The sequence below is a fragment of the Phyllostomus hastatus genome, unplaced genomic scaffold (genome assembly GCF_019186645.2).
Source record: "Phyllostomus hastatus isolate PE091 unplaced genomic scaffold, TTU_PhHast_1.1 phas_contig_210, whole genome shotgun sequence".
In the NCBI taxonomy this organism is placed as follows: Eukaryota; Metazoa; Chordata; class Mammalia; order Chiroptera; family Phyllostomidae; genus Phyllostomus; species Phyllostomus hastatus.
Genome location: NW_025333737.1, coordinates 1673423 through 1693449, shown reverse-complemented (window position 1 = coordinate 1693449; position 20027 = coordinate 1673423). Strand labels below are relative to the sequence as shown.

General features: G+C 54.1%; 1 protein-coding gene across 1 annotated transcript; it reads left to right on the top strand.

Moving 5' to 3' along the window:
- The first annotated feature begins 9986 nt into the window (after positions 1-9986).
- On the top strand, positions 9987-18050 carry RFLNB (refilin B). Its single transcript, XM_045837002.1, has 3 exons — positions 9987-10337; positions 13091-13200; positions 14926-18050. The coding sequence occupies exons 1-3, from the start codon at positions 10122-10124 to the stop codon at positions 15254-15256; spliced, it is 657 nt and encodes a 218-aa protein (XP_045692958.1). The 5' UTR covers positions 9987-10121; the 3' UTR covers positions 15257-18050.
- The last annotated feature ends 1977 nt before the right edge of the window (positions 18051-20027 follow it).

Genomic DNA, 20027 nt, shown 5'->3' with positions numbered 1-20027 from the left:
TCACTGGTTCAATTCCTGGTCAGGGCACGTGCCTGGGTTACAGGCCAGGTCTCCAGTGGAGGGCGCGAGAGAAGCAGCCACACATTGATGTTTCTCTCCTTTCTCCTCCCTTTCCCCTCTAAATAAATAAATAAATAAATAAATGGAAGATGACTTGGCAAAATCTAAGGGAGCCTGGCACATCCCCTTTGAACTCAGCATGTCCCTCTGCCTGTCTCTCCTTCCCTGGAGTCCTCTCTTCTCCACCTTAGAGCCCGCCCCCATTTCCTCTTGCTCAGTCTGCAGACCCTCGGGGGATCTTCACACTTTCCTAGGGCTGCCAGCCCCCATGGGGCTTTCCTCACGGTCTTCCGTTCCCATGTCAGAGGAGGTCTATAGCCACTGCCTCCTTTCCTCCCATTCATGCTTTCCCTCTTGTTCAGCATCCATCTCAACTGCCTTTCAGAAATTTCCCTTGAAAGTCACTGATGACCTTCTTCCTGAACTTTATTCCCTATTCCCGTTGCACTCTGCCTTTATTCAATGAGTGTCCTCTCTCCCTAGGAATTCCCTCTTAACCCCTTGGATGCCTAGCTTTCTTGGCTCCAACACTTCTTGGTCTCCTCCACTGACTTTCCTGTCCTTCTGAGCCTTGACGTGGTCAAGCCCCCAGGTCCTAGGCCCGCTGCAGTCTCCGCTCCAGCTGACTTCGGAGAATAGTGAATGCCAGCTGAGCCTCCTGAGGTTCCTCAGGTTTTTGGTTCTCCCCCTACTCCAGTCGCCGTGCTGGCCCACCACTAGATCCCACGTACCATCTCCTGCTACACTCAACTCCCTTCCCGGAATTCCCCGTCTGTACGTGGCACCCGCTTCCTTCTCAAGTTCCTATGTCTCGGCTCTCTTTGTCAATTAATATGGTTAGTTAATCAGAAAAAAATTTTCTTAATTATGAATGATTACACAAACAACAGTCATGGGAATCAAATAAAAAGTCCATCTTGCCACAGCAAACCAAGAGTCTCCATCCCAGGAAGGCCTGAAAGGTGGGGTTCAGACCATGGAAGCTCTTCTGAGGCAGGAGATAGTCCGGAAGGAGGAAAGTCCAGAGGTGCCCCAGGGCTAAGATAAAGGACGTCCATACAAGACAAAGACCCTCTAAGACTGGTGGTTCCTGCTTTCTGGAAAAACGCTGAATCATGGTGACTCAAGAATGCACCTGCACAGAAGATGCTACATGACCCCTGCGTCATTATAGTAGCATTATAAGAAATTAGCATTGTGGGACCTCCTTCTCCAGTGCCCAATCAAGAAAATCACGGGAGACCACACATACGCAGTAGCTTTGAAATGCAATTACTTGTACATGCACGATAGAAGCCCCCAAAACTAGCCAGGAAGCTTCCGCCCTATAAGAATAGAATCTCTCCAGCCCACAGGATCAATCTCTGCTCAGAGTTGGCCCGCTCCCATGTTCTGTGGAGTGTGCTATCGCTTAATAAATCTTCTCTCTGTATGCTATAAACTCTGTGTGTTTGGTTCAATTCTTTGTCCTCGGTCACCAAAAAACCTGGTTACCTGTGCCCACCTGTGACACTTCTGTGTGGTCTCCCTGCTTGGCCACCAAGTTCCTCGGGGCTCTGAGTGTTTCTCAGAAAGAGCTGGTGGAACCCTCCCTCCCCTGGGCCTCCTCAGGCCTCCTCCCTCAGAACTGAGCACTGACGGGTCTGCATATTTCTGCACTGCTGTTTCTACTTGTCTTTGCCTTATAAAATATTGTGATAATAACACTAATTTTTAAAGTACAATATAAGTATTCATGTTAAGAAGCTAAACCAATATGGAAATATATTAAACGCCCTACTCTCCTTCTGGACTTTCTCTGTGTCTCTGTTGTGGGGGAGGGGCACTTTGCAAACAGAATTAATATTCAGCATATTTGCATATTTTTCTGCAGCTAAACAATACACCTTGGACATCTTTTTCCTCAGCATATATAGATCTACTCATTCCTGATTGATTGATTGATTGATTGATTTGAGAGAGAGAGAGAGAGAGGGAAACATTGATTTGTTATTGGTTGATTCTTGTATGTGCCCTGACCAGGGATCGAAACTGCAACCTTGGCATATTGGCACGACACTCTAACCAACTGTCTACTCATTCTTTTTAATGACCGCATGGTGTTTCATAGTTCAGATATACTACTGTTTATTTAGCAGTCCTCCTATCAATGTATAAATAGGTGTTTTTCATTTTTGGGGCTATTAAAGATATCATGAGTGAAAACCTGTAGGCATCTTGGCCTACTTGCGTTCACCTTTGTTCAGGACACCCCCTAGAACTTTCCTGTTTAAAATGATGAAAGGACGTACACAGTGGAAGTGTTCCCAGCTCTTGCCAGAATGCCCGGCGTGGACATCGTCTTGCTGCACACTCCCCCCATTGCATGCATGTCCCCACTTCTCCACCTCCTCACTCGCCCTAGATGTTTCTTCCTGCTTCTGGGCCTCTAGAGGATGTAGTTGCAGCTCTGTCTGTGGAAACCCAGTAAGCGGAAGTTCCCCTTTCGTTTTCATTGCACAAAGCCAAATGTGACCCAACCGGAGCTGTGTCTTGCTGCAAGAAAGCCTTTTTGTTGAGCAAAAGCCCTGTGGCCTCCCTCAAGGCCAGGGCTCCTGGAAGACATGCTTGCAGGTTTGCTCATGAGAGCAATGGCCAGCCCTGCGCATGTAGAGAGATAATAGTTGGATGTTAAACTGGGCATCTTTCCTATTCCTTGTTTCCTCCACCCCTTCCCCATCACTCCAGGAGAAGGTGAGGTGTCTTCTATGCACCGTCCTCTAGTGGCGATGGTATAAAGATTAAATTCTCAGCTTCTGAACTCCTCCTGTGTTGACTTTCATGATTCAAGAGGAGAGAAGAAAGGCTGGATAGCCATGGCTGTCAACGCAACAGGATTGGGATGTTTTGTTTTGGTTTTGTTCCTTAATCTAAAAGTGTACCTGTGCTCTGGCCGGTGTGGCTCCGATGGCTGGAGCATCATCCCATGACCGAAGGCTTGTGGGTTTGATTCCCAGTCAGAGCACATGCCTAGGTTGTGGGTTTGATCCCCAGTCTGGGTATATATGGGAGGCAACCAGTTGATGCTTCTTTCTCGCATCAATGTTTTTCTCTCCATTCCTCTGTTTCTAAAAGCAATGAAAAAATGTCCTCAGCTGAGGACAAGAAAAATAAAAGTGTACCTTTAACTTTGAAGAGCCAAAATTAGGGAGGACTTTGCATACAATCCATACCATCAGCATAAGGACAGGGCATCTCAACTGAAACATTTTTTTCCATTAAAAAAAAAAAGACCGGCAGATAAGAAAAAACACAGGGTGTGTATGACATGTTTTTAAAGCTGGTGGGCCCCTGAGAAAAACATGCAGAACCTCACCACTCTGGGCTGAGCCCTGAGATAAGAGACCCCCTCCACAAATATGAGGGAATCCTGGTCTAGAAGCCTTTGCCTGGCTCCCGGCAGTTACCGCAGGAAATGGCAGGTCCCACGGGGAGTCCTGTGTGCTGCAAGGCACCGCAGTATCTGGGAAGGCTGTCCAGCCAGACAGGCCTAAGTAAGCAAGAGTGCACTTTCCCAACCTGTCGTGGGCAGGTGGTGGCTCCCAAGCCCCCTGGGCCCCCAGAAGCAGCACAAGGGCCAGTTCATCAGAAGAGACCGTAGGCTTGGAACAACCAGGATGCGTAGCATCTGGCACACAGGCGTCCACAGCCAAGGACGGCCTTCCATGGCTACGCAGGACAAGCTACACCTCACAGAAGCCCGACCAGTGGGAACATGCCCAGGGCCCCGGGTGCCACCAGCCACCCGTCCCGCTGCTGCCATGTTACATTAGCCTCCCCATACGCCACGGGCAGACGGGCAGGACAAGAGTAGTTATACACAAAACCATTATTTCCCGGAAGAGAAGAAACAACACTGAATGTGCATGTCAGTTTCCCCACTTCGAGACAGACCGGAGGCCTGTGAGCTAAATTGAGTGAGTTAAAAAGTGAGCAGGGCTTCACCTTTAGTACACCAGGGTCCATCGTCACAGAACGACACCCGTTACAGGTACCAAAGCAGGAGAACAGCCTGCTGCCGTGTGCATCAGGAGAAGGGGCCAGAAGGACAGGCCTGGCTCAGGGGACAGGGACTTGGAATTCAAAGAGAATTTTGTTTGTTTTACTATTTATCTCTTGGCCTTTCCCTGCAGGGTTCAACTCTGAATTCTAGGGTGGGAGGCAGGACGAAAGGAAGCCACCCTGCTGCGGGACCACCCTGTGAACGTGACCAGAGGGGGCGCAAGGCACTCAGCAGCAGACAGCAGCGCAGCTCAGGCTCCTGCGCCCCCTGCAGTGTCAGCATCGAGGCCTGGGGGCTGTGGGCAGCGCCTGGCGGGGGACAGGGCAGTGGGCCCCAGCGGCACGGCTGCAGCCTCTCTTAGGTGCCCAGCGGAGCTGACAGGGGTCTCAGCAAAGACAGCCTGTCGCAGGGCCATGGTGGGGCATTGTCATGTGACAGCAGAACCAGCAGTGGGAGTAGTGGGGCAGGGGAATGAAAAGGAAATTAATAGTAGGCATTCCCGTGTGTACGACCAGATTTATTTATGACCATATGAGACACCCCTTCAGAGGTTTCCAGAAATACTTGTCAGTGGTTAGGGGCAAGAGGCAACAGAATTCCAGTTAACCAACCCCCCCACACACACACCCCCTGGCCAATACGGCCTGGGAAAGCATGAGACACACAGTTTTCTTTGTACCTCTCTGCTTACCCCAAGTTCTTTCCCCACCCCTGGCTAATTTTCAGGAAAGACTCAAAACTGAAAAACATTTTTCAAAGGCATGTAAATGCCTTCAGCAAGTATCAAGAGTTCCCCACAGTCCAGAGCTGCAAACCACAGCCACCCCCTCCCCGTGTGTATCCTGCTTTGAATTTGGGGCAGGACAGGAGTGCGCTCTGGGGCTATGGCTCCCTGAAGGACACAGTGGGTCAGACCGTCATTGTGGCACAGTCGGCCACCCCCACGGGTACCCTTCTCCATCCCTCCCCTACAGACTCGAATCCCAGGTGGTCCATGGAGCCTCAAGGCTGCCTTCAGACTGACTGTGCAGACCAGCCACCTGTTCCCCAGGGAAAATGACAGCACACCCTTCTATCATGCCTGTCAGCCAAGGGTCTTAACTTCAATTGCTCAACTGAAGGTTATTTTTCTGGGCTGCAAGTCCTTGTCCAGTGCGAATATGCAGAATGCAGCCAGGAGTGCAAGTGCATGGATGCGGTTCCAAGGAGGCCATGTGCCCCAGCTCTTTGCAAAATCCCATCTGGATTTTATTTCGCAGAGGCCACGGCCCTGTTCTGTGTAACTAGGGAGCATTTGGGAAAATAGCTCTCAGCTTACAAATAGGAGGCCTCGAGGGCGGAGCTTGTATTTGACTGGGGTCACACACGGGGTTCCCCATACAGGGACATCAGCCTGACTTCACCCTGAGCTGCATTCGGGATCTGGGTTACTGTTGCCAGCTGGGCTGGGCTAGAACCCATCTCTCCACCTGAGCTGGCGGTCTCCCACCTGAGAGGTGAGAAAAGGAGCCGGTATGCTCTCTCGGGCCCACTGCGCCCGTAATCGCCGAGCCCAACACTGGCGTCCCTTGGCTCCGACTGATCCGCGCCACCACTGAGGGCAGGGGCTCCGTGTGCGCATGCTCCCAGGGGCTGTGTTGTAGCCGAGCACGTCTTTCTAATTTGGCTCCTTTGTCTATGGAACATGGTAGTTCCCTTTCAATGTTCTTTGAAAACAACCTTAATCTTTTTAATTTACTGATTAAAAATTTTTATTGACTTTAGGGGGAGAGAGAGAGAAAAATATCGATTTGGTGTTTCACTTATTTATGCGTTTACTGGTTGATTCTCATATGCACCCTGACGGGGGATGGAACCTGCAACCTTGGCGGCGGATCCGGACGATGCTCTAACCAACTGAGCACCTGGCCAGGGCTATAACCGTAATCTTAAAATACTTAAGGAAACAAAATGAAGTTCTGTTTCTTCAAAGTATTTTGGTTGACGTGGGTGCACTGGAGGGATTGAAGGGACTTGACTGAGCGCTAGGCTAATCCCTGCGTTGTGACTCCCAGCACACGGGACCCAGCGGGGGGCGCTGGGACTGCAGGGCGCCGCAGGCCCCGGCTGGGAGCCAGCGCGCTGGAGCCGGCGGGGTTTCCAATCCGCTGTCTGGCAGAGCCGACTGAAGACAAGCTGTTCCGGAACAGCACGCTGCAGCCCTGTGGGGGTCCTGCCCTGCTCTGTCTGACTCAGTCCCGTTCAGGCACCAACTCAGTCTGGCACAGAAAACGGGGAAATGCAGGATGGTATTCATCGGCAGGCGTCCTTTGTTCCTCAGACCCTCCTGAGAAAGGCCTCATGCCAGAGGTCAAGTCCTAGGAGGACACGAGTCTCTGTGACCCAGGCAGGGGCACGATGGCCCGCTCTGAAAGGACAGCTCTGAGAAGAGGCCACTCGTCACCCAGGCTGCGTGGCCCCTCGTGCTGGCTGCAGCGCGGCCCCGATGTCCAGGTGCACCCCGCTGCTCCTCGGAAGAAAGCCCGCAGGAAGGGGGAAGGCAGATCTGTTGTCTTCCTCAAGCTTTGGCTGGAGTTTTTAGTTTCAGTTAGAGTTAGAGCTACTTCTGGCGGAAAGCGATCTGGAATAAGATGGAGGAGGAGGATGGGGCCCTTCCAGACGAGGGCGGGAGATGCGAACTCGCTCAGGGCTGAGAAACACACCCATGTAGCTACAAGGAAGTCCCTGGCTCTCCTCCCGAGAAGAACGTGTGGGCAGGTGAAAGATGCAGGGCTCCCGCTGTGAGAGCCCCTGTGCGCCCCTGCCAGGACGCCGGGGCTGGTCAGCGGTGCCGGTGGGCGGGCAGGATCCCGGCCAGGTCACGGTGCCCTCCGCCTTCTCTTTGCTCTTCAAAGACCATCTGAACACACCTGGGGTTTCTCCTCATTGTCTTTTTTCTTTTTATAAGATTTTATTTATTTATTTTTAGAGAGAGGGGCAGGGAGGAAGAAAGAGGGGAGATCAACACTGATGTGAAATGGGAACACGGATCGGTTGCCTCTCACAGACGCTCCTTCTGGGGATCCAACCCGCAACCCAGGCACGTGCCCCAACGGGGAATCGAACCTGCAACCTTTCCTTTGTGGAACAATGCCCAACCCACTGAGCCACACCCATCAGGGGGCTCTCCTCGTCTTTTGATGGGCTCTGCAGAATTCTGGGAGCCAGGGAGGGTGCGACTTTTGCAGGTTGTTGGGGGAGGACGCTGAGTGGGCCGTGGGAGTGTGTCCGGAGCCATGGTCCCCACCTCTGCTACTCTGTGTCAGGCCCCAGCACTGGAGCCCTCTTTAAGCCCCTCCAGTTTCTGGCGCAAGAGTCTGTGCTGGGCTCCTCTGCAAGGAGGAAGACCGTGGTGGGCAATCAGTGTATGCTTCCAAAGCTCCTTGGCAGTTGTCTGAGGCCTGACGAGCCCTCTGGATTTGGGGAGACGTTGTTCTTGGGAATCAGACAGAACTTGCATAGGATGGCAGTTGGTGTGTGGATGTCCGAGGTCCAGTTTGAGGGCCAAGATACCCATGTAACTCCCGGGCCAGTTGCGTGATGACCCTGGTGCCAGGGAGAAAGGGTACCCCTTTGATTTGCCTGGACCCTCTGAAGCTTGCAGCCTCACATTCCTTGCTCGCTTTGGCGGCTGTGATGTCTCTGGATCTTCTGCCAGAACATGAATAATTAAAGCCCTTCAGAACTCCCCTAAGAAGGTGGAATGCCAGGCTCCACCCCACCACTCCAGCTCCAGCTCCGGGTTTTAGCAGGTTACGGTGGGGAGGTCCCTCCCAAGCTCTCCACCACAATCCACACTGCAAAGAGGGGCTAAAACTGGCTTCCTATGGTGACCTTCCCCAGTCTTGTCCTCTGCCTCTTCCAGACTGATGACTTTGAACATCGCCACCCCTCTGGAGCAACTGCCATCTTCCTGGATACCTTTCCCAACCCAGCCAGGCTGGGGAAGAGCCCCCGGTGTCTGTGTGGGAACGCCGGTGGGCAGATTCTCTCCAGGGCACCGGGTCCTCCCACGGCCAGCAGACCACACTCTCCATACCCCAGAAGCACTTCGATCTCTCTGGTGGTGCCCAGGTTGGGGTCGGCCCGGGGCGTCCAGACTGTGGGATCGACGAGGGTACGGAAGCACAGCTGTGTAGTGAGCCCAGCCTCTAAGACCCATTGCTCAGAGTACGTCCTTGCACTACGTGTTTGTCTGGACTGTGATTCTGCACCCTGCTCCCAGCGGCCCTGAGTGAGTGGGCGACCTGTCGGCACACAGGCACGTCCCCGACTCTAGCTCTGTGGCCGGGATGGTCGGAGGCAAGCCCCTTGTACCAACACAGTTGGTACTGTGTCACTTGGAGCAAGCCAAATCCCTTTTCTGTTTTCTTACCTGAAAATGATGAGTGAGGAGGATAGGAGGGCCCACCTTTGCCGACAGATCTCCAGCATCTACCTGCTCTAAATTCTGACTTCAACAGATTGCAAACAGGACAAGTATCCTTCGTTTTTGCTGGGACACAGACTGGGCTGCCGTGGTGGGCCACGCACAGAGGCCACCCTTCTCCTCCTCCTCCTTCTTTTAAATCTGCATCCAAGGATACCTGAGGACACACTTATTGGTTTTAGGGAGAGAAAGAGAAACATGATTGCTCCCTCCCACAAGGCCCCAACCCACCCAGACCCATCCAACCTACAACCTAGGCATGTGCCCTGACTAGGAATTGAACCTGCGGCCTTTTGGTTTACCAGCTGACGCTCCAGCCAACGGAGCCCCCGGGCCAGGGCCAGAGCCTGCCTCTTCTCTAGTCAGCGGGGGCCCCCCACCCTGGGCACACCCCTTGTTGGAGCTGGTGCCTGCAGGCAAGGTCTGGGCACCGCTCCAGCTGAGGCTCTTAGCTGCACACACACCAAAATCCTCCGGTTAGGGTGGCGGTGGGGTTGAGGGTAGGGACTTACTAAATATTTACTGCTAATTTTGGAAGTGTCTGTGAGGAAAAGGACTAGGTTTGAGAACCTTCAGGTCTACAGCTGGCAGCTACTGAACAGTGCTCTCACTCAGATAGGTCTTTCTGTCGGATTGAAAACGAGGGGAGAACCCCCCAGGGTGAGTTTTAGACAGGGACTCCTGTGAGTGAAAAGCTGTGGCCCTCACGGGGGAGCCCAGGGTTCCTCGGGCAGCAGTGGGCGGCCTGCTGAGCCTGGTCACCATCGAGGTCCCAGTCTGCCCGCCCACCGCAGACTCTCCCAGCCTGGTGCGGCCACAGCCTCTTCAGCTGGGCGCTCAGGCCGGGGTGATGCCTCTCCGCGGGAGTCCCCTGAGGATCAGCGGAGTAGGCCCTCTTTTCCTGCGGGGCAGAAATGAGAGCCAGAGACAGACTGAGAGCCCGCCCTGCTGAGCCAAGAGGCGGCTAGAGCCATACGAAGCGCATTAACTATTAATAATTTCCAGTTGTTTGCTCGCTGGTTCGGTCGGCTCCCCAAGCCTCTGTAGGCCGGGGCTCTGCTCTGGCTTCCCTAGACCGCCAGGGTTCGAAGTGTTGGCGCCTGCTGGGCCCTGCTGGGACTGGGCGACGGGACAGGGGCGGGGGGACAGTGGTGTCCGTGTCCACCTGCAGCAGAGAGGGGGCCCGGACGGGACCGGACGTGAGCCCGAACGGGGTCCTCCGGGAGGCCAGCCGGGTGCCCCTGGCGCACTGGGATCGGTCGCTCCGGGCGGACTGGGCGGCCGGGCAGGACACAGCGAGGGCGGCGCACCGCGGGAGCGCAGCGGCCCCTGGCGCCGGGCCTCGCGGCTCGGCCTGTGCGGGGCGGCCCGGCCCGGCGGGCGGGGCGGGGCGGAGGAAGGAGGGCGGGCCCGGGACGCCGCAGCCCGCCAGACTTGGACCGCGCGCAGGCGGCGGGCAGGCAGGGCGGCCGGGCGGGCAGCGGCCCCGGCCCGCATCTGCGCCCCTCGTTCGTCCGCGGCCCCAGACGGGGCCCCGCCGCGCGCACAGCCATGGTGGGCCGGCTGAACCTGCAGGATGTGCCTGAGCTCGTGGACACGAAGAAGAAGGGCGACGGCGTCCTGGATAGCCCGGATTCGGGGCTGCCCCCCAGCCCCAGCCCCAGCCACTGGGGGCTCGCGGCGGCTGGGGGCGGCGGCGGCAGCGGGGAGCGCGCCCCGGCATCCGGAGCGCTAGAGTCCGACGTGGCGGCCACCCCCGCGGTCCTGGTGAGTGGCTCCCCTCTGGCCCTTTCTCTCCCCATCCTAACCGCAGCCGGGCCCCCGGAGACTACCAGCCGGTCTTGCGGCCCCTTTCGGGGCGCACTGTCGGCGCCGCCACCCTCCCGTCGGGACGGCGTGGCCATAGCTGGGAGCCCCGGGGCGGGAGCGCTGCGAGTTCCTGGCCAGCTGGAGCCGGTGGCTGGAAAATTGTCATCGCCTGGGAGGCGCGGGAGCCCCGGGGAGAGGCGAGCCGCCTCCTCCTCCCTTCGGGGTGGCAGCCTGCGGGGCTGCCAGGCTGCGGCCCGGCCACATTCCTGTCCCGGCCGTCCTGGAAGGGGCCTGGGGACACCGAGGGAACCCCAGCCTTCCCCGGACTGCAGGCCCGGCACTGCCTCCCGGGCTGTTCCCCTGCAGACGGTGGCTCCCAGGGGCCTTACACCTTCCCGCTGGTCTCGGGAAGAGGAGTGTGCTCTGGCTCCCCAGCTCCCGGATTCAGACAGCGAACAGGGCCAGCCTTTGGGGACTGTGTTAGTGGCCTTGGAGGGCCTTTTGGAAAAGGTCACCCCGCGAGCCTCTGCCCTCCTTGTGTCCCCCGTTGTCCTGCCACCTAACCCGTGTCTGGCACGTGATGGGTGGGAGGCCTTTAGGTCGGTGGAAACTTTCAAAATTGAATACTTTCATTTTCTTTCAAAATTCTTCTTTAATGGAAAACACCAAGTCTCTTTTGCCTTAGCAGTCTCTCAGGTGGTGGTGTTTATTGCCTTTACCTAGCGCTCAGGGGCACCCACATCCTGCCTGCAGTCAAAGCCCAGAGGGGCCCTCACCCCAGTGGGCCCCTGGGGAGGGGGCCCCCTGGGGAGGGAGCCGGTGTTTGCAGCCCTCTCCCCTGGGTGACGCAGTCGGTGGCAGCTGCTGCTCCCGAAGGACCCACACACTTTGATGGTGTGTGGGATTTCTGACCCAGTGACCCTGCCTCCCTGTGGGCATCACTGCATTCTCTCATCTCCACCGGAAGCAGCACCAGCTTCAACTCAGCCCTCAGAACCCCCCAGAATCTGGCCCTTTCTAGCCTCATCTACCGCATCTGCAGTCCTCACGCTGGTGCCTCTGAGGCTGCTGCCGCCTCCACTTGGCATGCCTTTTCTCTCCGAGCCCATCCCTTTCTACCTCTCTCAACACCCGGTCAGTGTTTCCACCTGTCAAAGCCCTGCTGGCTCTTCAATGCCCAGCTTGTCACCTCCTCTGGGAAGTCTTCCTTGATGCTTCCCAGAGCCATGCTAGAGCCTGCGGCTCCATCCCCGTTCCCTGGTGGCACCTTGTCCATTTGTTATAAGTCCTGCTGCCCTGCCCCACTCCCAGCCTGCACCTGCGGCGAGGTGTGTGCTCAGTGTGTGTCCGGTGGGTGGGCAGGGATGAGGGGGCAGAGAAGGCCGAGGCGAGGGGGCTGAGCGCCTGTGTGGATGCCTGAGAGAAGGCTGTAATGTGCGTGTTGGAGTCGCCCGTCTACTCCTGTGGCTCTGTCACCCGGCAGCCCAGGACTGTCTGGAAGGCCCCCCCAGGGTGGGAAATGTCTGGCAGCCGGAGAGCTGAGGGCAGAGCAGGGCCCACTGCACGACTTGGGGGCTGTCTCCAAAAGCTCTGCAGCAGCCAGTGCCCACACTTCACCGTCCCACATCCTCTGGCCTTGGCTCTCACCCACAGCCCCACCCCAGCCTCCACCCAAATTCAGGTGCTGGACCTTCTCCCTGGTCCCCTTGGGCTTTTGTATTTCCAACCTACACCTTCAGTGACACCTTGTCCCAGCGACACGATCCGTGTCTTAGAGCCAATCTTCGACCTTCCCTGCCCTGGAAGGTGTGAGGGTAGGGCTGCCACCTCCACACCCCGGCCCAAGTGTGGGTCCTTCTCTCAAACTGGCAAAGAAAATGGCAGGTTCTCCCATAACCTGGGGACCCAAGGGGCACTACACAGAGATCCGGGGAGAGCTGGCACCTGTGTCTAGGGTGGAACTGCCTCCCAGGCTGCCTGATGAAGCAGAGAGTCCAAAGCTTTGACCTGACGGGAGGCCCGTTAGCCTCTGGGCACGCTGTGCCCCGGGTCTTCGAGTTTTCTGGAGAGTGGAAGGTGGCACGGAGAACTTTTTGGTGCTCATCTCGCCGGGGAGGCTGCAGACCCTCCATCTTGGTTGGTCATTGATCTTCCCAGAGGCAGAGTTGGTGGGGGAGGTTGTCCCGAATCTGCAGTGTAAAAACACCCCTGGCAGGATGGTTTTGTTTGGGCCTTTTCGAAAGTGTTGCTGAGACAATGACAGGGTCGGGGGCACATAATTGAGACTCTGGTTTGGGAGCCCCAGCTGGTGGGGGTTTCCCGCCCACCCGCTGCAGTGTGGTGCAGCAGGCCCTGGGTTGGGCAATGTCGCTGAGCTCACGTGTGCTTCCTCCTGTCAGCCTTTCACAGAACCTCGGTGCAGAAGGGGACAGCCCCTTGGGGTGCAAGACAAGGTCTCTGAGGGCGTGTGACCTGGCTCCTGTGGGGCCACACATCTCGTTCGTGATAGATCTGGGATTCAAACCCAGGCCTCTTGGCTCCCTGTCCACTGCTCTTCCCACACTTCTCCGGTCAGCCCTTCTCCGGCGTCATTCCCAGGAAGGGGGGCACGAGTCACAGTTGGGTGCTCAGCTGCAGGCTCAGAGCCGGGACCTGCTGTGGGGGACAGCTCAGCTCGGCCCATGGTCTCACTGCGTCCTCCGTCCTCACAGAATCCAGCCTCGCTGCCCACGCCCTCGGCCTCCACCTGCGCGCCCAAGTTGTGCCCCCTGTCCTTTGGCGAAGGAGTGGAGTTTGACCCCTTACCACCAACGGAAGTAAGGTAAATGTAGCAGGCTCTCATTTTATGTTGTTTTTAAATTTTTCACTTTTTAATTCCAGAAATGAGTACTTTTTATTTTTTTATTTTTTTAAATTAGTGTATCACAAGAGTGTGTCAGTGACTATTCGTAGCTCGGTGGGCATGCTTTCAGAATCTCTCATGCACTGTAAGCAAGTAAATACATGGACACCCTTTTTAAAATAAAAACAAGCTCATGTTACAGATAAAGTCCTATGAGTTGCTTTTTGTACCTCATATGTCACGGCCATCAGATGTTTAAAGGTTCCTCATCAATTCCTCTTTCCAAAAGCTGGTCCCCACTCCCCCACCCGCCCCAGCAGCCAGCCTCCCAACCTGCTCTGAGGTGCTGCAGCCTTGTTTTTGTCATTTCACTGGGAAAGGCTCATTCTTCCTCGGGAATGTATCAATCCAGGATTATCCGGGGGCAGGGATTCACTGAGAGGCTCTGTTCAAGATAGGTCTCTTTAGAGAAAGGAATTTTACTTTGGGGAGCTGGTGGTTTTATAGCTGGAGGTTCGGTTGCCTTGACACAAAGGGCCCTTTGACGTGGAACAAAGGCGGCTCCCCAGTTTGGAGGTGAGCAGTTCAGCCCTTTATTCCTGCAGAGCTTGTATTTTGAACAAAACGAGGACATGACTTCATGACATTAGCTCTCACCAGCTTCTTACCTACCTGCCCAAGGAGAACAGGCGTTTCTCTCTGGCTGGTTGAAAAGAATGCTGATCCTCACTTCCCGTCCCACCGGTGGGGGCTGGTGGGGGCGGTGTCGTTGGATGCGCCTGCGTGTGATGCTCATATATATCCTAGCTCTTAGGAAGCTGTGATAGTTACGTAGGAAAATGAACTATGCTTTGCTTATATAGAAAGAAAAGTAACTCCCAAATTACCAAAGAAGGACTTTAAAAATAACAAAGTAGGTGCTTGAGGAACGTTGATGTTTGGGGTTTTTATGGAAATCAAGATGGTAATTGACTTTGATTGAGAAGGTTGGGTCTCAGAGTCCAGGGTTCGAGGGGGTCTCCAAACGAAAGGCCAGGGTGGACCGAGTGCTAGAACGTGGCATCACCTAGTGTCCAGAAGCAGCACCCAGGGTTTCTGGGCTCCTTCGTCCTTCCTTTAAGGAGCTAACTGATCACTTCAGGGGACAGCAGAACTGCCCGCCCTAGTGTGGCGGTGGGATTCACATTGTGATGCAATAATTACCTCGGACAGCACTTGCTGTGTGAACATCCTGCCCAGTCCTTCCTGCGCGCCTTTTGCAGGAAAAGGTCAGTCACCAAGGCTTTGAGCCCTTCGGAAGTAAGGTCAGTAACCTGACGGGGCTCTCACAGCTCAAGTGAGCGGGCATAGACCCCGGGGGCTGCGGCCCGCAGAGAAACAGTGAGTGCACCATAAACTCTGGGGTCTTGCACGCCTGCATTCAAATCCCAGCCTCCCCACTAAGTACTCAGTCCCACTGTGACCTTAGCCCTCTGTGCCTTGATGACCTCTCCCAGGGCTGCTAGGACAATTAAATTAGATCCTGGAAGTAAAGCGCTTCCAACAGCACCGCGCAGGAAGGGCTGCAGTAGCTCTACGGTGCATCTAACTAGGGTCGCCACGTCTGAAGGTTTGCACCCCACAAGAGGTCGAGGGTCACAGTAGGGACCCCAGTGCCCCTAGCTCAGAGGAACACCATCATGCTGCCTTCCATCTCCCGCCCAGGTACACTTCCTCAGTCAAGTACGACTCAGAGCGGCACTTCATCGACGACGTCCACCTGCCCCTGGGCCTGGCCATGGCCTCCTGCAGCCAGACGGTCACCTGCATCCCCAACTGCACGTGGCGCAACTACAAGGCCGAGCTGCGCTTCGAGCCCCGCCACAAGCCCGCCCGCTTCCTCAGCACTACCATCGTCTACCCCAAGTACCCCAAGACCGTCTACACCACCACCCTGGATTACAACTGCCGCAAGACGCTGAGGAGGTTCCTGTCTAGCGTGGAGCTCGAAGCCACGGAGTTCCTGGGCGGTGATTGCCTCTCGGATGAGAGCTGACTCCAGCAAGCTGGGGGGGCTGGACCGGCTCCCCCGCTGCCCCAGTCACGTGGGGCCACACCACCCTAGAGTGTCGTTCATGCCCTGGGAATCCAACCTAGAGACACCTCTAAGCCCAGCCTGGGGAAGAAAAAAAAGTTCACGCTATCCTATCGTAATTGAGAGAATTTGGTTTTTAAAAAATGGTCAAATTGTGTTTAAAAGGAGTGTATTTGAGTGTATTTCTAGTTCGCTGCTGCATTGGTCTGTCCCCTCCCCTAGTCTCGATTTGATGAGAAAATAAAGAGACCACAGCGAAAGGAAAAGGGTCACAGTTTGAAATAGGGAGGGAGGGACGATCTCCTCTCCCATTGGCCGGCATGTCTGAGAAGGAGCGTGGAAAAAGTCTCTGGAAAAAGTGAGTTTTAGGAGCCTCCAGCCCGGGTGTCCTCACTGCTCCCACAGCGGTGCGGCTCGGGGGAGCCGGCCCCACATGGGTCCCATCTGTGCGGCGCGTGCGCTCCCTTCCACTGTTGTTTCTGAGTCCACGTCCGTTTCCTGCTAACCGAAACGCTTCGCATTCTCTAAGTCTTTTTCATGACATAAAACAAAAACAAAAACCGCAGAGTAAGATGTGTTTTTAAGAGAAAGAAAGAAAGAAAGAAAAGGTTCATCCCGCGTTCCCGCTCCGGGAGGGCTCCGGGAGGGCCGGGTGGTCTGCAGGGACGTCGGGGGCGGGGCGGTGGCTTGGGTTCCGGCTCCTCCCACCGGGGGCTTCTGAGCTCAGGGTCTGGCAGACACCTTGCACCCTTGGCATCTGGTGACGTCTCCGCAGGCTTGTGTAACCCTCCTGATATGTATTTTGGGGTTTCTAAATACTTTCCTGTTTTTTCCTACGGGAAAACATTGCGGAGAGAGATGATATTTTAAAAGAGTGATTAGGAAACTGCTTTTTGGGACTCCTCAAGAGGCTCTCACTCAGTGGGAACCGGTGGCCACACCTGGGGCCTGACGCCACCTGGGAGGAGGCAAGCATAGATGTTCCTGGTGATCTGGTTCATCAGGATGGGTGTCCTCTCCAGGGACCCTGGGTCACACTGGCTCTTGGAACTGTGATTGTGTCAGTCCTGCAGAGGAATTCCGCCAGTGCCTTAGGGCTGAGCCTCGAGGGAGGAGGCAGCCCCCTCAGGGGCAGTCAAAGCAGGGACGCATGTCCCAAGTCCCACTGTACAGCCTGGGTGCTGTTGTGATGGCACACATTTCCTTTAAGTGTCCGTTTTCGTGTAAGTGACACTCATGGCATTGGGTGTGAACTGAAGGAACTTTGTGAATTGAGTGCAACAGGCCGGCAGCGAGCCGAGAGGGTGCAGTGGGCCAGGCTGCCGCTGGCCGCCCCCTGCCCACCCTGCCTCACCCCGCCACTTCTCCTGCCTGAGGCTTTTGAGTGGAGGAAGCGGCTGGTGGCTTTTTCTCTTCCAGTGCAGGGAAGAGCAAACCGTGACTATTCCCTCCGAATACACCCGTTATATCAGGTGTTCGAGGGCTAGAGAGGACTGTAAGCTCGGCCTCCCGGTGTGTCTCCCGGTTTCTGTGGGTGCTTCCACCTGCCCTGAAAGCAGAACTGATGACCCCAGGGTTCCCTGGAGCCACAGCAGGGACTTTTGTTCCGAGGAGAGCAGGTGTGATGACAATCACCTTCATTTAAAGTCATCAGAGGCCTGTAGGTCCCAACTGTCTGGTGTCCTCCTCAGACTTCACAAAATTCAGTCTGCCGCGCTCCTAACAGATGGGAAGCATCCCCTGGTGGAGCCTACAGTGGGCTGGACCGTCAGAGTCTATGCGGTGGGGCTCAGCAGGGGGCGCTCAGCAGGGCTCCCTGGGAACCAAGTCTCCTTGGTCATGCAGAGCGACAGATGCTTCCTGTGTTTGGAAAAGCAAATTACACGGCATTTATGATAAAGATAGATTTTTCCTGTCTGTAATCTTATCATGCAAGGCAAGTGATAAATGTAATTTTTAAATCACGTTGAGAGAATTCCCAAGGCCTTGTCCCGGCCTGGTGGGGACGCCCAAGTGAGGTCAGGCCACTGTTGGGGGCAGCATGTTAGGAGAGGCCAGGGCTGGAGGACGTGGCCTGGGACCACAGCAGTGTTCTGAGGTGTCTGCATGAGACTTTGGTTTAGGGGGGCTGGGGTTAAGTTCAGGCAAATCGTTCTGGGCGGGGAGAGAACCGGAATAATGTCAGTAAAGCATGTAGAAATAAGCGATTGTGAATGTGTAACGTGAATGAGGAAGCAGGTATTGTGTGGTTAAGTTGTTCACTAGGGAACAGACTATAGTTCTAGTCCCTTTTCTTCAGACCTTCCCGGCGGAAGGTTGCAGAGAGGGAAGCAGGTGAAGACACAGCTGGACCTTCAGGGCCGGTAAGAACACCAACCGCCAGGCTCGCGTTGGGCGGCGGCGGCGGCGGCGGGAGCCACAGCTTCCAGAGCTCACTCAGCAAACCAGCCCTTCCTGGGTGTGTCTGGGAGACCCAGTTTACTTATGAATTAAAGCCCTTTTTCTCAGGCTCTTAAATTATGGCTCTCATGTAATAAGGATGATTTGTATTTTCTGAAAAAACGTTGTTTTCAAATCCAGACCTTTTAAAAAAGAATGATTACCTTTTCATTGGACACTTTTCCTGTTTCTAACCTTAGGAAGCCCAGAATAGTATTGGACAAAAACTACTTCTTAAATTCGTCTGTGACATCTCTTTCCCACCCCATTTTGCTTTGTGACTCCTTCATGTAACAATAAATTATCTTAAAAAATATTACAGATGCTTTTTTTAAGTAAAATTCTAATGTTTTGGTTAGGAAAAAATAAGAACAGCTCTTTGTCTTACAGTGTTTTAATATGTGGTTGTATTTTAATGGAATAATACTTCTGTCTGGAGTTTGCCTTTCCTTGGGGGTCCAAGAGTGCCCAGGGGCACCTGGGCACGGGGAGTTTTATGGAGTCTCTTCCCTAAATCCCATCTCCCCTGAAAATGGGGCCGCAATGAGGTCATGCCAGTCCTGCCTCCCCTCCTCCCCTCTAGATTGCCTTTCTCCGCTTTGCAGAAGAAATGCAGGTCTTTGTCTAACCGTCTTAAATTTGCTGGGGGATGTTGCTCCAGTCTAGAAAAGCCTGTAGGGACCAGGCCAAAGAAAGGTTAGAAACCTCGGTGTCCGGGCACCAGAACCCCACTCCTGGGCTTCCTGTCCACCACCGTCCTACACCTGATGTAGCCAGGGGGAGGTCTGGGGGTGTAGGCGGGGTCGGCCTGTTGGGGGGGACACCCTCACTTACAGGGCCTCCCAAAGGGAGGCAGTTGGAGTGGTAACACTTCTTCCAGAAAACCCACGTCCCTTCCAGCTCAGACTGATGCCTTCCCAGAGGGAACGTCCCTCCGGGCCGAGCAAAGAGAGAAGGACCAGTGAGAAACATGGAGAGTGGAGGCATCTTACTTCATTCAAGCGTCACATTCATGGCAAGGCCTTACCTGTCAGTCTTGGAGTCACGACTCAAATAAATGTGTCCCGGGAGTGCATATTATAATTCCTATAATTTTTTTAAAGTCAGCGTCTTTTTAACAGAAATTAAGTTTACCTTGGCTGTTGGGGAGGACAGTGAGGCCTCATGTTGCCATTAGGTTATTTGGTGTAAATTTTCCATGAAACAAATGGGCTAATCAGCAGTTCCAAAGTTGTGTTGGAAAAATATTTTAAGTGTGTAAGATTTAACTTATAATTTTATGGGGGCTGTCTATAGAGAGGCAAAAGTGCGTTGAAACTAATAATGTTTCAATTCTCCCTTGAAAATACCTTTCTAAGTATATCAGCTTAAGCTGGTGCCCTCAAGAGGAAGAGGTAGTACATGTAATTAATAATAATATGATCAAACTTACGAGGGCCTTTTTGGTATCCTTCCCAGAAATTTAAGAAGTGAATGACTATTGATTAGGTAATGAATCCTATTGTAAGAAATGCCTCATTTCAGCCCTGGCTGGTGTAGCTCAGTGGATTGAGCACGGGCTGCAAACCAAAGTGTCGCAGGTTTGATTTCCAGTCAGGGTACATGCCTGGGTTGCAGGCCATGACCCCCAGCAACCACACATTGATGTTTCTCTCTCTCTCTCTCTCTCTCTCTCTCTCTCTCTCCCTTCTCTCTCTAAAAATAAATAAAATATTTTTTAAATTACTTAAAAAAAAGAAATGCCTCATTTCAACATTAAATACTAATACTCTTATTTTAGAGTATACTCACTATCAAGGGTTTGTTTATATTACCATTTCCCAATGTGATTTCTATGGAGTAAAACAAGGGTCTATGACCAAATAACTTGGGGGAAGTTAAAAGTTGAACAAAACTAATTATATTTATTGCAGGGTTTCTAGGAACCCTTGTATTAATCAGCTTTTGTGCCATAACAGCCACTGCAAATCACAGTGACACGTAAGTTTGTCAAAGTTGAAGCAGTTATTTCCTGTGCACAGGTGTACAGGGCCCATGGAGCAGTCTGCCCACGGCGAGGTGTTGAGTTCAGGTTCGCACCTCCTGTCTCGGAAGCAGGCTAGGAAGGTTGACTGGGACACGTTTTTCTCATGGAAGAGTTCAAACAATGCCAGAGAAGCAAGCAGAAACATACAATGCCTCTTAAATACTCCCCGGGTGCCCTGTTACTCCCATGCACCTTCTATTGGCCAAAGCAGGTTGCGTGACCAAACCTGACATGACTGGGACAGGGAACCATACTTCCCCCTTGGAT

Excerpts from the sequence above, each read along its gene's own strand:
- RFLNB (XM_045837002.1), top strand. The coding sequence starts at position 10,122 with ATGGTGGGCCGGCTGAACCTGCAGGATGTGCCTGAGCTCGTGGACACG. Across the intron at positions 10,338-13,090 it reads CGGCCACCCCCGCGGTCCTG|AATCCAGCCTCGCTGCCCAC; the intron begins GTGAGTGGCTCC and ends CCGTCCTCACAG. Across the intron at positions 13,201-14,925 it reads TTACCACCAACGGAAGTAAG|GTACACTTCCTCAGTCAAGT; the intron begins GTAAATGTAGCA and ends TCTCCCGCCCAG.